We start from the raw sequence: 15,197 nt of genomic DNA, 5'->3' as shown, positions 1-15,197 counted from the left end.
CGTACATTATTGTAAGATCCACTTAGCATATCATAGTTTTAATCACCTCTTTTCAGAGTGAAGGATGAGCTGCAAGGGCACACTAATTAAAACATTGTGAGATGCAAACAGAAATTAAACAATTAGTAATAATAAAGAAAAACATCGTCACTTTCAAACATCATAAGTTCAGAATATAAATGCAGTTAAAACTCAGCCCTGACCTGAAGGCAGAGGAATTTTAGTACAATACTCGTAGCTCAGTCTTTTCATCTGCGTGTATTTCATCGTAGATATATAAAGTTTTATATCAAAAAATGCATCTACTGCCCAGTCCCTTGTTGTTAACTGAATTAACGTGGCATTTTATCTTAATCAGAAAATACACAATACCAAAGGGTGGATTATTCAAAGATTTTTGTAATAAAATAATTCCCCTTATCGCTGCTGTCAGTGTTTTGTCCATAGAGGAGGAAATAGTTACAGATCAGTTAATGTATCACAGAACCTGGACCCTGAATATCCTACTATCACTATCAATCTTGAATGTATCAAACACCACCACAAGATGTGTATCGCGTAATCATGTTTATATTATGTGCTGTACGCACGCTGCATGCAAAACTGCTTTATTCTGGTGCATGTATGATAATCTCTCCTCTCTTCTCTTCTGTCCCACCAACATTTTATCTCGTGTTGCAGTATGAGCTGGGTTCTAATCAAGGTTTTCCTCTATTAAACGGAAGAATTTTCTTTGCCTTAGTGATCGCCTGGGGGCTTAGAGCCTCTGGACTCTTCACAGTCTTGAGACAGTTCTGATTATTGTAGAAATAAAATAGAATCGAATGCCAGTAAACATGAACTGAACATGAGTGCTCTCAAAGAAAAAATCCTTGTCACTGTAGACACATATCACATCTGTGCAAAAATAGCACTCCTGACTAGTATGAAAATGAGAAAGGTGCATGCAGAGGCATATAATGGTAGAGGTGAGAGGTCACAGCCACTAATGTGATGGATAGTATTAATAAAGGAATAGGCAGCGATGTTCATATAGGCAAAGGAACGCTCTGCTGCCATTCATCACTATGGCTGAATACCACCACTCCACTTAACCGCGCGGTTCAAGCTGGGAGGATGTAATTCTGCTAAATAAGTACTGATCCTATGTCTGCAGGCAAGTGGGGAAAATATTAAACTCATTCTGGTGAATGCAAATCCTTGAGGGTATAGACAGATTCACAATCACATCCTGCATTATGGCCCTGTGTGAAGCAGAAGAAGCAGAAACACAAAGATCCCCCTGTTTGTTTAATGGCCTGGAGCGTCCACAGCCGATTTATGAAATGACAAAAATAAGAATAATAACTATAAAAAATATGCTGTGGCTTCAACAGACATTGATTTACTATTCCAAATCAGTGTCTGCCATACTGCAATAATAACACACGAAAACAAACACACTTCCTTTGAATTAGTATTTTAATTCCAAAATCATTGGTTAATGATCTACAAAATGCAAATTCACAAACCCAGATCTGTCCCTCCGGTTCCACTGCTGTGTATGCGAGTTACAGTACCGTGCCTCACACATGAACAAACGCAGGCAAACAGTTATCATCTCAGAGCTTATTAGGATGCATGGAAACAAACACTTCACACGTTATGACACCGCCCCCTGCTGGACAGATAGTGTAAGGCAACATGACTTGATTTGATGAAGGTCTCTGTTAACAGAGCAGGCACAGCACAGAGAAGGCCCAGTGTCACAGAGTCAGTGTCATTGTAAGACAATAGCTGACAGAAGAACCACAAAGCACGCTTAACAGGAACCACTATAAAATCAAAACATCTTAAAACACTTTTAGAACATGTTTTAACACGCAGCGTGTGTTTCTCTGCAGCTGGTTAGCCCCCATGAGTCCAGGTATTTTTTATATAAAGTGCCTTATAAAAAGGAGCAGCATCCTGAGTCATAAAGTCTAACATGCATCAAGTTAAATTAGATTAGATTGGATTAAGCAGTAACGTCAACGATGGAAATGCCACACATGTACTGTGCAGCGATTCTCTACAGGCTTCTCTCGGAAACAAACGAGAACTTAAAAGAGATGAAGTGGTCTGAAAGAATTTCACTGGAACTACAAAACCTAAGCGGCCTCCTATTAACATCCCGCGCTATCAGTTTCACAGCGTCCCCATCTAACTTCCTCTTTGCTTAAAATCACAAGACGCACAAACTCGGTCCCCTTCCCTTCTAGACTCCAGGTGAAATGATGACAGTGGAATGAAATAAAGGGAGCGTCATGTAAAGGATAACACAGTGTGAACCTGTTAGCGGTTGATTTCCAGTTCTAAAGTATGAATTGAGCAACAAGAACGCAAATAAATAAATCAACACTGAACGTGTTTGGTCACAACTGGAGGGAATGATTACTGTGCGGTAACATGACAGCATCTTCAGTCTTGCTTTAGCAGTGGCTCTTAGGAAATATTAGAAACTGGTCAGGATGGCACTGATGAAAACGTGTCACTGTGTTTGCTTCCCACTTTACAAGTTGGACTTTTGCTAAATCCTAAACTCTGCCATGGCCTAATATGACAGCAGTGTTATAAAGCACTGTAGAAAACACATGTATGCTACAATTTTCAACCGTTATTGACCTTTAAGCGAGATTAAAACATTAAATCACACAATCTGATTTGGAATTAATACAAATTAACAAGTAGTCTATCATCAACATGACAGAAGAGTTCCAGTTTACTTGACTCAAAATGAACACTCAAAATACAACACTTGACGCTACGTATCATCCTGTACCTGAAATTATAAAGGACCTTTCTCTCTTAGCAGGTGTAATAATCCCTTTACATTTCTGTCTTAGCACTGTACTGAAAGCCTTTATTGATGGAGGGGAACTGTTTGCTCCAGAAGTTTAGTTAATAAAACCTTTAACTTGTAGATGTGAGTTAGAGGTAGAACCAAAGGAGAAAAGAAATCATGCGCGAGTGTTTTAATAAAATGCACATGATTTCCTTTCTTCCCTTCTTTTCTTGCAAGTGATGAGGAGCAGAGTGTTGACGGGACGCCGTGATCGGCCGTGATCGGCCGTCACAGTGCCGGGGAGGATGGAAGGAAGGGGCCCGGTCACAGAGCGCGCTCAGGAGATGATGCGAATGCCGAAGTATTTCTTGAGCTGCTCGAGGAAGATGAATGTGAGAACTGTGTGGGGAATCAAGCGGATCCCTGCAGGCACAAGACCCTGAAATAAAAATGTAGCGTCGGGTTACTGTTCTGACATTGTACTCTTCTGACATTGCAGGTGACAATTTAAAGCTCAACTAAACAATATGTGTTATTTAATGTCTTATTTCAGGAACCAAGATGAATATAGATATACTCTTAGATTACTCAGGGACAGTCACAGTAATATTTATTAATGCACATTAAGTACACTACTGTATGCTGTAATGAATGTACCGTAGTTGATTATCACATTAGTGCTAATGTTGCTTATAATACCCTAGTGCCATCCTTCACCATTTATTTACACCAGGACAGCTAGTTCTTCTTTTTTGGTAAGATGAAAATTCTAACAGGTGTTTCCACAATGACCCAAACACAGACTGACATGTTTAATTTAAATTACTAATTCATGCCACGTCAGATACACATTTTAGAGAATGGGTTTAGCTAAATGCCTCAGATTAATAATGTAGGCAAACCATCTGCTAGTATTCAGTGTGTTAATTTTTATGAGACGGCCCAGCCCATCACAGATTAACTGCGCTGCCTGCTGATATAACTAACTCTCAGATACAAGGGGACCTAAGGTGCATTTGAGGTACGATTTATATTGTTACAGCACCCACTGCTGTGCAGGACTGTATGGTTTTGTGCAGCGGTCTTTGCTTTGACTTATCCTCTGCAGCCAGGGAACAGTTCCGTCTGGTCAGAATGAATCAAGGCACCAAAGGCTAATCCTGACACTGAGTCGAATAATTAAAATTTAAGTAAACTTTTACCTTGTAAAATGCCAACGGACCCAGCCTGGCAGTTTCTCGTAAGCAATGTGTCACCCCCTGAAGAGAGATAGATGCCGCTTTAAAATGAAACTGAAGATCGAGAGCCAGAGGCAGAAAGTAATAAAAGGATTAGACGAGACAGTGAAAAGGGATAAGGAGGGATCCACTCACCGTGTACTCTCCTTTGGAACTCATCAGCCTCGTCTTCAGTACATCCAGCGGTTGACATAGGAATGTGGCGCAGCCTCCCTGCAGACGAACGCAAGCTGAGGTCAGTGGACGGAGGAGCGCTGTAAACTTTACACCCGCTGAATCAGACCAGCGGGGCTCGCGAGCAAAACCGGGTACTTACAGCAATGAAGCTGGACAGAAAGTGTGTCAGTATGTTGTCTCCCATCAGGCCTGTTCCCAGCACCAGCTGCTTGGCCTGGTCGTAGCACGCCAACTACAAGCCCAAATAAATCGGTTGAGACATTTTAGTGGGAAAAAGAAACGCATAAGAACACACAAGCCACCATCCTTCACTGCGCGCTAATCAGACTTTAAAAGAGCTTGAGTATACAATATTCATGTCTGTGTCTATTATTTGATTCAGTCGTCCACAAAAATCCATTTAAATTAAAAAATGTTGCTTTTTGGGGCAACTATTGTTATGCGATTAAAATGTGATTAATCGAGATTAATTAATTACAAAGCCTCTAATTAATTAGATAAATTTTTTTATTTTTTTTTTAATCAGTACCACCCCTAATAAAAATATAGTGATTTCTGAATTTGGCTCTAGTTGAGTTTGATGAGTTTGATCAGAAATATATTGACTGTACAAAGCTGCGTGTTGACTGGATGGATCAGTCAGGGTCATGTGACAGTGAATTCTTCATATTATATTAAAAAAAATTGAATATAAACTCTGCATGAGCAAAATATTAACACATTATCTATATTATCTATATTGTGTTACAGGCAAACTGTGTGTCATAAAAAAAATCTATTAACGAGTATTATAAAGAAGATTAATGTTTGCTTTATTACACTCATTAATAAAAAGCTGTCATTTACTAGCCTTATTACACCAATCAATAAAGAAGACTGAAGCAGATGGATGTCTTCTCAGACTGTTCTGTTGCTCGCGGCCCTCGATAATTAGTCATTTTTAGAGCACACAGAGTGCAGTGTTTTCTATACTATACCTCACTGTGTTACCTTCAGTCAGTCCACATAAATACTGTGACATTTTTGGAAACACACATTTTCCTAGCAACACGGCTCTCAACAAGTGAAATGAAGCATAACACGATGTTTAAATGGAACCATTTGAACAAACAGCTTATTCATCTCTGAAAATAATTCAGCAATGATGAGTTCCTGTGTCTGCACGCTCAGTGTAAAATGTGGAAAAAGGAAAACCGTATGAATGTGTCTGTCTCTTTAAGGCCTGCAGATATTTAGCAGGACTTTTATTTCAGACCGCCAGCCGAGTTAACACGACTTACCTGTCCCACAGTAACCATCGCGCCCCTGCTGGAGGCCATGGAGGCTCCCGAGAACAGTCTTCTTACACCCTCTGGAGACAGGATAGAGATGTGAGGTTAGACATCATGACTGTGTGAGCTTAACATGAAGTGACTGTGTTCTGCGTGGGATTTACCTTCTCTGAAGACTCTGTAGAGCCCATCTATGGCATGTTTATAGCTGGAGGAAAAGCACAAATTTGATGTTAAATTACCTAGAAATGAGCAACATATAAACTATTATTTCTTTTTTTTTTTTTTTAATAAAAACACTCACTTCCTCCTCTGTTCCGCTGGTAGCTTCATATCATTCTGCATCCTAGGAGAAAAAAACATTTCACATTTTATTTTGCAATTCGAGGGCTTAGTGTCGCCATTTCCACGAAATGTGATTATGCGGTGTTACCTGACATTCACCATGTCTGCCGGCGTGCCAACAAACCCACCAGTGAAACCTGTTGGCAGAGAAACCCAGTTGGCACATAGTCCTGTGTGGTTGACACTGCATGTGTACATACTGTATGTATGGGCAAGACAGAGAGAAAAAACCACAAGGAAGCAACAGGAAGAATATGTGTGTTCCCACCTCCGAAAGCACCCAGCAGGACCTTCTGGTAAAAGGGCATTGGGCCACTGCTTGTGCTGCCCATCATGTCCCTTACTGTCTCATAGATGGCAAATCTGGTGAGGGAATATGACATCTGGAGAGAGGAGAGGAGAGGAGAGGAGAGGAGAGGAGAGGAGAGGAGAGTGTTACAAAGCATTTCATGCCCCTTGTTGTTAGATTCCTGGTGCAACAAACCAACATGTGAGTACAGGAATTTCCAACAATGTCAGTTTGAAGATCAACCCTTGAGTCTCATTAGGTGGTCATGATGCTATGCCTGATTGGTGTATGTGCGTATGACAATATGTAACACAAATGTCACCATTTTGCTGTCTGGTAATCTTTTGTTCTCCTGTTACTGATCATTTGCCTATAAACATGGTCTATGATTTCAGTAAATCATTTATCCGAAGATTGCAAATAAGTAACACAACAATAACACAAAGGTTTAAGAACAGATGCGGCAGTGCACACGGACACACGTACCTGTCTGCAAAGGGAGGCAGAGAGGCCGCTGTAGAGAGCCAGCACCCCGTCGTTCTTCACCACGTGAACGGCCATCCCCATCATCCTCTTCTGCACCTCCTGCTGCGTCTGCAGGTGCACCTGGGAAGACGGTCATGTGTTAGGATTTGTGTTCATTACAAAACCATGCACGCCACTGAGTGAAGCTATAGCGGCAATAGACACAGTGTTAAAGGACTAAATGTGACACCTCTTACAAAGGCATTCAGTGCGTCGCATAATTCCATGATACCACTCATTACTCTTTGAAACATTTCTCCTGAGTCACCGCCAAGAGGAACATGTTGTTTTACTATTACACACAGATTTCCACAAAAAGCCAGTTAAACCTAAACCTTAAGGTAAACATTTAGACCCCAGCACTAAATGATTGCCAAGTTCCAAAGCTTCATATTTATCTTCAGCAGTATCAGAAGTGACTCGAGTGACGTGGATGACTGGGAACCTTCTCTGGCATTTAGACTTCGATGAAGTAGGGGAAAGTGTATGTTCTGCTGAATTTTATTCTCCAGTACTGGTCCAACTACAAAATTCATTTTGCATAATGCAGTTCCTCAGGGGCCCTTATCAGAGCCTGACGACAGGGAAGGAAGACAGCGATGCCAGATAGTAATCAGGCCATCGGAATGACTTGCACAATGTGTGTATGAGTGCTGTCCTTGTCAGACAAGGTCAGCAGCTCTACTACATGTTAGTTAGTTGTCTGTTCTCATTTCTGTTTAAAACACAATCTCTTTCCCGTTTCATCATCTTTTTTTATTCTTAAATAATCCCTCATGGGAAAATTCTGCATCTACTGAATTTCCCCATCGGGGATCAATTAGTGGGTTGCCATAACTCCACGATTCCGCTCGTCACTCTTTGAACCATTTCTCCTGAGTCACTGCAGAGAGGAAGCGGTTATATTCTACTCTTGCACACAGATTTCCACACAAAGCCCGTTAAGTTAAACATTTCAACCCCAGCTCTCAGTGAGTGCCAAGTTCCAACGCTTCATCTTTTCTTCACATTTCAAAGTTATCAGCAGTGACTCAGAGAATTACTTAGTGCACAGGTTATAATGTCTTGATAACATTTTTATCACAATTTTGCACTCTACGTTGAATACAATGCATAGGAATAACGTTTCTTCAGAACTTTTAAAATGATCAAAACTACTTTAAAATAATGCCTCTCTCCGACACCTATTTTCACACAGTGCCGTCATCACCTGACTTTTGAAAGAAGGAATGAAACCAAGACTGGGAGGTTTCAGCCATGGTAGCAGTTTTGTGAGGTTATATTCAGGGACAGTAGCGCATTGAGCTAAGTGTCATGCTAATATGCTAAAAATAAATGCAAAACCATAAATTTGACTTATTTATTACAGTTGAGTTGTTGTTGAGTGTTTTTTGTAATATATACGATGCTCTCTTACCTGCACCTTATTGTATTTTTTATATACTGTTTATTTTATAGTGTTTTTTTTTTAATGCAGTCTGCGTTGATGACTTTACACTCTTGTTACTGCGTGCAAGGACAATAAAGGCATTCTGATTCTGATTCGTTTAGAATGCTAACATCTGCAAAAAAGTATATATTGAGATTAAGGACATATTAAAATCTTGACCATTTTGACATTGTTTGATGAAACGTTATGGATCCCCATGGTTATCATCAGTGATTCTGAGCATGAATGTCATGAAGATATAACTCTTCAGCCGTTAATTCTCACCAATGCAGTGACAAAGGGAGGGTGTTGTTAAGTATCGTGGTAAAACCCCAAACCCCAAACGATTGCACTGATGATGTATTAAAGAAGGTTTTATTACTAATATCAGCTCCAGAATGTTCCGTTCATCTATATTCTGCCTCAGCTGGCTGCAGCAGCATTCTCACAGTACATATGTGTTGGTATCACTTTTCATTCATTCCGTTAGTTTTTCTTATCGCGTTCTAAATTCAAATATGCAACGCATACGTCTATTAACATATTAAGCGGAAAACATGAGCAAAAAGAAAGCTGTTGTAAAAAGAATCTGTGAACCAGAAGTTCTCCAGGATGCCGATTGTGGTCGGGGGAACAGAGATCACCACAACAAGGCGAGGGCGAACCTGAGGATAGGTATCGAAACAGCGCCAGAGGGTGGTGGACACGCAAAAACCCACAAAGTGTGTGGCCGGGATTACACCAAATCCCGGGATCTCTACTCTCTGCTAGAGCTGACTAGCCGTTTATTTGCAAATCATTTTTTTAGGCACATCAAGTTCGGCGGGAACTGATAAGAGCGGATCCAAGGAAAGCTGTCAGACCTAGTACTCAAACCTGTGCAGACCAGTTTTCACTGGTCCTTATCAGGATATTCAACTTGTCTCTAACACAAGGTACCATTCCATCTAGCCTAGTCAGCCTGTAGCTTGACGGGGAGCGATGGTCTCAGTTAGGCTGAAAATCTTTTATATATATATTAACTGTATTTTTATTTTATTGTAAAGTGGCAGCAAAAAAAATATTAACTCTAAGACGACAATAAGAATTATAATAAAATGTAACAGACATGTGAGGTTGCTGCACTCAGACTGTTGGATTACAGTATTACACCCAGATGAGGTCATGTGTGTGCATGAATGTTGCCGTTGTAGGTGAGGTCAGATAAACCTTGATTAACAACCCTGCTATATACGTGTGAACGGTGTCTGGGTTAACACAAAAGAGGAAATCGCTAAATCATGACTTGGCAAGATTTTCTGTGTGTGGTGTGTTTGGTCAGTATCCACTTCCTTGATGATATAACTTCTAAATTTAGACGCCCTTCTTTTTGTCCTGCTTTTATGTCAGTGTGGTGAATAAACTGCAATTAAAACCTTCTGAGCTGTTTCTACCTGACTGTGAGGTTATTAAGAGCAGAACGTACTTAGAGTTCCTCTGTGTTTTACATTGTGTTTTTTTTTTTTTTGTTATCTAAAGATCACAATGATGTTCTTCAATGGATGGGTCACATAGAGTTATGTTAAGAAAGATTTAAGCCTCAGTGGACTATAATTCTTTTAGTTCATTATTTCAAATTTGATGTGAAGAGAGAGAGAGCAGTGAAAGTGACAGAAAAACTCGGTGCACAATGCAAGCTTACTAAACAAGGAAATGAGTGCTGGGACATTTGACTTTGGAAGGTCATCTAAACATGAATGAATTTTCACTATGACAGCGCTACTTTAGCTTTCGTCACACGCCCTTTCTCCGTTTCCACAAAGTCCCTCTAGCTGTCCTTAATGGAACTCACCTCTGTTGTTGGCACAACACCTGAATGTTGACGGCTTTTACAATCACTGAGATGCAGTTTCACTCACGCCTCCCATACCAACGATTCCATTCAATAGATTATACCTCACATGCACCATGGAGCATGTTTGAACTGCAGAACTTTGAGGCACACACAGAGGCTGTTCTCTCACATGATTAAGTGACGCAAGGACATTGTCACGGTCAGCGATCGTATCCGCGTTTATCCCGAGCAAAAATCCTGCATGACAAGGGCGAACCTGAGAGAGGTAGAAGTAGAATCAAGTAAGGCGGCTACTGATGAGAGTGGATCCAAGGAAAGCTGCCAGACCTCTGAGAAGTACTCAAAGCTTGTGCACACCAGCTTTCAGGGGTCCTCATCAGGATATTCAACCTGTCTTTGTCACAAGCTACCATTGCGTCTAGTCTGAAGTCGGCTACCATCATCCCTGCACCCAAAAAGCAGTCAGGCTGTAGCCTCAGTGACTAGACTGATTGCTAACCATGTCACAACGAGTCTCTCTCCTACCTTTGACCCACATCAGTTTGCTAAGAGCAAACAGGGATCTACTAAAGACGCCATCGGCACTGGCGTCCACTTAGCTCTGAGCTACCTTAAACTGCCCGGGAACTACGTCATTCAATATTCAATATCATCATCCCAGACGGTTTAGTTGTACCCATCATGATATGAGCCTGGATCATGGAGATCCAGAAGCTGTCTGCATGGCATGCTGCAAATAACCTGTCCCTCAACTCCAACATATCTAAGGAAATTAAGGAGACACCGAGCAGAGCCCGCCCCCCATCACATCAATGGAGAGGGTCTCCACTTTTTAGTCCGTTCGTAGGGGTGCAAATCTCAAAAGACCTCTGCTGGGGGGCGAACACCTCTGCAGCAGTAACGAAGGCCCAGCAGCGGCTACACTTTCTGAGAGTGCTTCGTAAATACGAGCCGAAGCTCATGGTGTCTTTCTTTTGTCCCACCATAAAGAGCGCGCTCTCATATTCCATCTCGGTGAGGGCTGCTAGCTGTTTGGGTGTTGACAAAAAGAAACAACAGAGGGTGATAAAAATAGAAGAAAGAATCTTTGGCTTCCTTCTGCAAGGTCCCGATGCCTTTGCACGGGAAAAAGTATTATGAACTACAGCTTCCATCCAGGACATGAACTGTTCTTTCTGCTGCCCTCTGGCAGAAGACACGGGAGCTTGAGGGCATGTACAAACAGTCTTTTGTCAAACAGACCAATTAAAAGAATGGCTCTGCAGTCTTCGTGCAATATTTTACTTACTTATTATCTTCTCACACTATTTCATTCACATTTCATTTCATTTTTTTGACATATTTTCCATTATTTAATGACATAATTATATGTGGGCTGTCTTTTGTTCCTTTTATTGACCATTTACCACTGATGGTTCTTTGAATGTTCTCGCATTCAATTCAATGTTTTAGGCGTAACTGTGTCTGTATTGTGACTGGCAACCCAGCTGGGAGGGTATCGGATTTTGTGGATAAAAGAAGACTCAAACACAAAAGCCGTGCATGATTAACACCTTGCAGATCTTGAATGTTTGAAAAGCCTCACATTTACTGATCCACATCACGTGCACCCAGTCTGGATACACTGCTCAGCACTAAACCAGTAAGAACACTTTGGACTACAATATGTTGTATTCAAGTAAATGGCCTTGCTTTTATATAGCGCTTTTCTACCTATTGGTACTCAAAGCGCTTTACAGTCAGAGACACATCTACCCATTCACAAGCACGCACACATTCACACACCAGTGCCATGCACTGGGAGCAACTGGGGGGTAGTGTACACTTCGACATGTGGCACATTCCGGGGATCGAACCGCTAACCCTCTGGTTCATGGACAACCCGCTCTACCTACTGAGCCACAGCCGCCTCCAAGTAAAAAATACATATAAAATGATCTGTCAAGGCACTGTTATAATAGAAGCCTGTCTTCTTCTCTGGATAGATAGAAACACTTTTCATAATCATGCAAAGTATTTACTTTGTTTTCTTCTTCGGTGAAAGCATACTGTGCCGTAATGAAGCCACGCTCAAAATAGAAATACATAATTGCTAAATACTACCTTTTATGCCTAAAAGCAAGTTAGGGCAAACTGCTGGGCACCTTTTCGCTGCACCACATAATTACACAGCACATGACTTCCTGTGCACCAGTTAGTGTTATCGGGGTCATGTGCTGCTCTTCAGCGCAACCAAAAGCGAGGAAGGATTTGGTATTTGGAATAGATGCGCTGGTTTGATCTTCCGTGCAGCAAAGCGGTTCGAAATCACCAAGAATGAACATGCAAGATCACAAAAACTCTCTCTCACACACAGAGACAGACACCTGCTGCCAGGCGATGACACGTAGCACAGTCAGTGCGATCTCGAATGACACTGAATCCAACAACAAGGATCTAGTATTTTCCTCAAATTACGCAAACGCGTGATCTGGCCTGACCCGTGCCCTATATTTCCCCACTCCAGACATTACGGTGAACTCCAGAGTGAGGCACTTTAACTAAAAGCGAGCTATCATCGATATCTGGACGCGCTGTGAACAGCTGTGTCCTGGTGTTCAGGCCTGCACTCCTGCACAGCCCGGCGGAGGGTTACAGAGCCCCCCCATTCCCTCACCTTGAGTAGATCCAGAGGATGTGTGCAGCAGGCGGCTCCGCAGGACGCGATCCCGCCGAAATACCACCGCGACATCCGCTTCTCAGTCATCGTGCAGGGGCTCTGTCGTCGTCCGATGTCGTTACAGTTACAGCCACTCTCTTCCTCTGGTCGAGCTCCCTCTCTGTCCTCCCTAGGGCCGTCCCTGTCTTCTTTTGAGTCCTCCTCGGCACGCCGGTCTTGTGGGCTGTCTGCTCTGTGGCCTGCAGGGGTTACAGCTGTCAGAAGCCTGTGGTTGGTCTACAGGACACGGCTAACCTCGTTACTATTCAAACATTCCGATAAGGCACTGCGCCACGGTCAGGGGACTTTGGATTCCGGCAGCATCGCGCGCACTCACGCCACTGAGTGTGTGTGCGTGCGTGCGTGCGTGCGTGCGTAACTGACCGCGTGTGCGCGTGTGATGTCTCGTGTGTTTTTTGTACGAGTGAAGCGCAATAACAAGCGGGAGTACGGATAAAAGAGGAGCGCAGCCAATTGCTGCCGTGGACGGCGGAGCTGCCTACCCGCCCTGGGGAGGGGGTGGTGGAGATCCAAAGGTCCACAGCGGGTACAAGAATGCTAAAAGCAACGCAAAGCACACACTCACATACCCCACTTTCACCGCTACTGGTCGTCATGCGGGTTTAAAGAGGTACACATCCTCTGTGCCGCTGCAGGAGTACAACGTGTCGGCCTGTCTCTTTAAGAGGACAGCAGTCGACGTTCAAGCAAAATGAAAGTAAAAAAAAAAAAAAAAGAGTCTGCTCAGTGTTGCCAGATCTGGTGGTTTCATGTCCGATTAGGAGGATTGGAAACCTTATTTTGTGGGTAAAAAAAATAAAAAATAAAATAGTCCTGATACAAAAGCAGTGTTTACTCTTCTCAAGATGGTGCGTGCATTCTGAGTAAAGAAACTCCACAGGCCTAACAGTGGACAACATGACCTCAACAAATGGCTTTCTAGCAGCCAGATGTGTGTAGTCCTGTGGGTACTGTGTGCTGGAGTTTGTTGCGGTTTGATTTCTGTGTTTCAACTGCATTCTTTTTTTTATTATAGGCTACAAGGCTTCAAGTGCTGACGAGTTTTTGAACCGCTTTTGCACTGAAAACAATCAGCTGTATCTGGCTGCGGCGGGTTTAGACTACTCCTGTATACTTCTACGAAGGATCAATGTAGAAATCATGTCCAGTGTCGTGTCAAAGTAGCTGTGGGGCTAGGGATAGATACCTGCTTTGGCACATGACATGCCAGTGTTGCTATCCCACACAGAAAGTGTGTCTCTGATCACGGTCGTACGTAACTGAACAAGTATTTGAATGAGTTCCTTACAGGAGGTTACACTGCAGCATGTCTGGCTTGCTTCCAAACAGTTTGTAACCAAGTATTGATTTCACATGTATTATCCCACTAAACATTAGACGTCTGATGGACGTGCAGATCATGTCTATGTCATGTCCGTTGGTATATAGTTAGTTACTGGATCATGAAAATGCGTTTGTTTTAGGAGAAATAAAGTCAAAATTCAGTGCAATTAAGAAAGTTCAGTCACATCTGCACTAAAATAAAGATGATATCAAAATGTAATAGTGGTGGTCCGGGGACGCGCTTCCTGTCAGATTGTTTCAGCCAAGATTAATTGCAAACATGAGGTGTTTACAAATCTGCTCTTAAGCATCCCAGGCTGCTTGCACACTTTTCGAGGCAGCCTCGATTAATATCAAGCATTTGATAGATCAAATCTGTATTAATAAGTCTGTTTGTTTTTTTCAAAATAGCTAATGAGAGACACAAACCTAAAAGAGAAGCAAGGAGTGTTTGTCCACCAATTCCAAACATCCTAGCCCTCTAGGCTAATGTTAGCGAGCATACTACTGTAGGCAGAAAGTAAAACTTAGAATCTCACCTTGAATACCGCCTCCGTTTCTCCCTACAGAAACTATATCTCTCTTCATCCCGACCATTTTCTCATCCGCACTTGTTCAGCCTTCTACTTTCTTTTTGTTTTTCTCACTGCAAATGAGTCTGAGGCTGCAGCAGGTTTTTCTTGTTCTGCTAATGCTTCTTCTTTTCTGGTACGATTGGCAGTTGGCAAACCAGACTGCAGGTGTATTACTGCAACCTGTTGGACTAGAGTGTGGATTTAGTAAAACTGAACACTCAGCTGAGAGGTAACTGGAAGTAAGTTTGATTGCATTTGCAGCTAAGCCTTATAGGTAAATTGTTGCTGTTGGTTGAATAATTTATTTTCTGTCGACAAGGCATTTTTTGTGTTTTTTAATTAAGTCTTTACAATAGATGAGTTTATATTCATGCATTTGTGCGGATGTTTTAAATGGGGATGGGGGCATAGAATACATCTTCAAGGTGTAAGAGCAAAGAAACTCTAAAATTCATAAATTTGTGACTACAGTTAGCTGGGTTTTGGCACAAACTCTGACTCTGAGCTAATAAAAAATTAGCGCCTGAAGATTGAGTGGAGCTGAGGCGGGTGTCTGACACCAAGGCCTTTAAACGTACACTACCTGTCCCTAAATTATGCGTAACTGTAGGACTTGATATAATTTAAACAGGTTTGTTATTCCCCAAATATTGAATTCTGTTTTAACAT

General features: G+C 42.0%; 1 protein-coding gene across 2 annotated transcripts; it reads right to left on the bottom strand.

Moving 5' to 3' along the window:
- Window positions 1-277: 277 nt before the first annotated feature.
- slc25a10b (solute carrier family 25 member 10b) lies at window positions 278-14,590 on the bottom strand. 2 transcript variants are annotated; one of them, XM_084571489.1, is made up of 12 exons: window positions 14,493-14,590; window positions 12,568-12,809; window positions 6,610-6,729; window positions 6,103-6,217; window positions 5,923-5,971; window positions 5,794-5,835; window positions 5,654-5,697; window positions 5,499-5,569; window positions 4,358-4,450; window positions 4,177-4,254; window positions 4,006-4,062; window positions 278-3,242 (listed from the first exon to the last, which is right to left on the bottom strand). In XM_084571489.1, the coding sequence occupies exons 1-12, from the start codon at window positions 14,548-14,550 to the stop codon at window positions 3,141-3,143; spliced, it is 1,071 nt and encodes a 356-aa protein (XP_084427615.1). In that variant the 5' UTR covers window positions 14,551-14,590; the 3' UTR covers window positions 278-3,140. The 2 variants fall into 2 exon arrangements, with proteins under 2 accessions (XP_084427615.1, XP_084427616.1); XM_084571490.1 differs by lacking the exon at window positions 14,493-14,590 and adding an exon at window positions 13,113-13,138.
- Between the last annotated feature and the right edge of the window lie 607 nt (window positions 14,591-15,197).

The sequence above is a fragment of the Chelon labrosus genome (genome assembly GCF_963514085.1).
Source record: "Chelon labrosus genome assembly, chromosome: 2".
NCBI lineage: Eukaryota > Metazoa > Chordata > Actinopteri > Mugiliformes > Mugilidae > Chelon > Chelon labrosus.
The sequence above is the reverse complement of the archived record's forward strand: the minus strand, read 5'-3'. Positions and strand labels throughout refer to the sequence as shown.

What these genes read in the sequence shown, in the direction of transcription:
- slc25a10b (XM_084571489.1), bottom strand. Translation starts at nt 14,550, where the DNA reads ATGGTCGGGATGAAGAGAGATATAGTTTCTGTAGGGAGAAACGGAGGC. An exon ending in TTCTGTCCAGCTTCATTGCT is followed by an intron (nt 4,255 to 4,357) that starts GTAAGTACCCGG and finishes GTTCGTCTGCAG; the next exon opens with GGAGGCTGCGCCACATTCCT. An exon ending in GTCCGTTGGCATTTTACAAG is followed by an intron (nt 3,243 to 4,005) that starts GTAAAAGTTTAC and finishes TTTTTATTTCAG; the next exon opens with GGTCTTGTGCCTGCAGGGAT.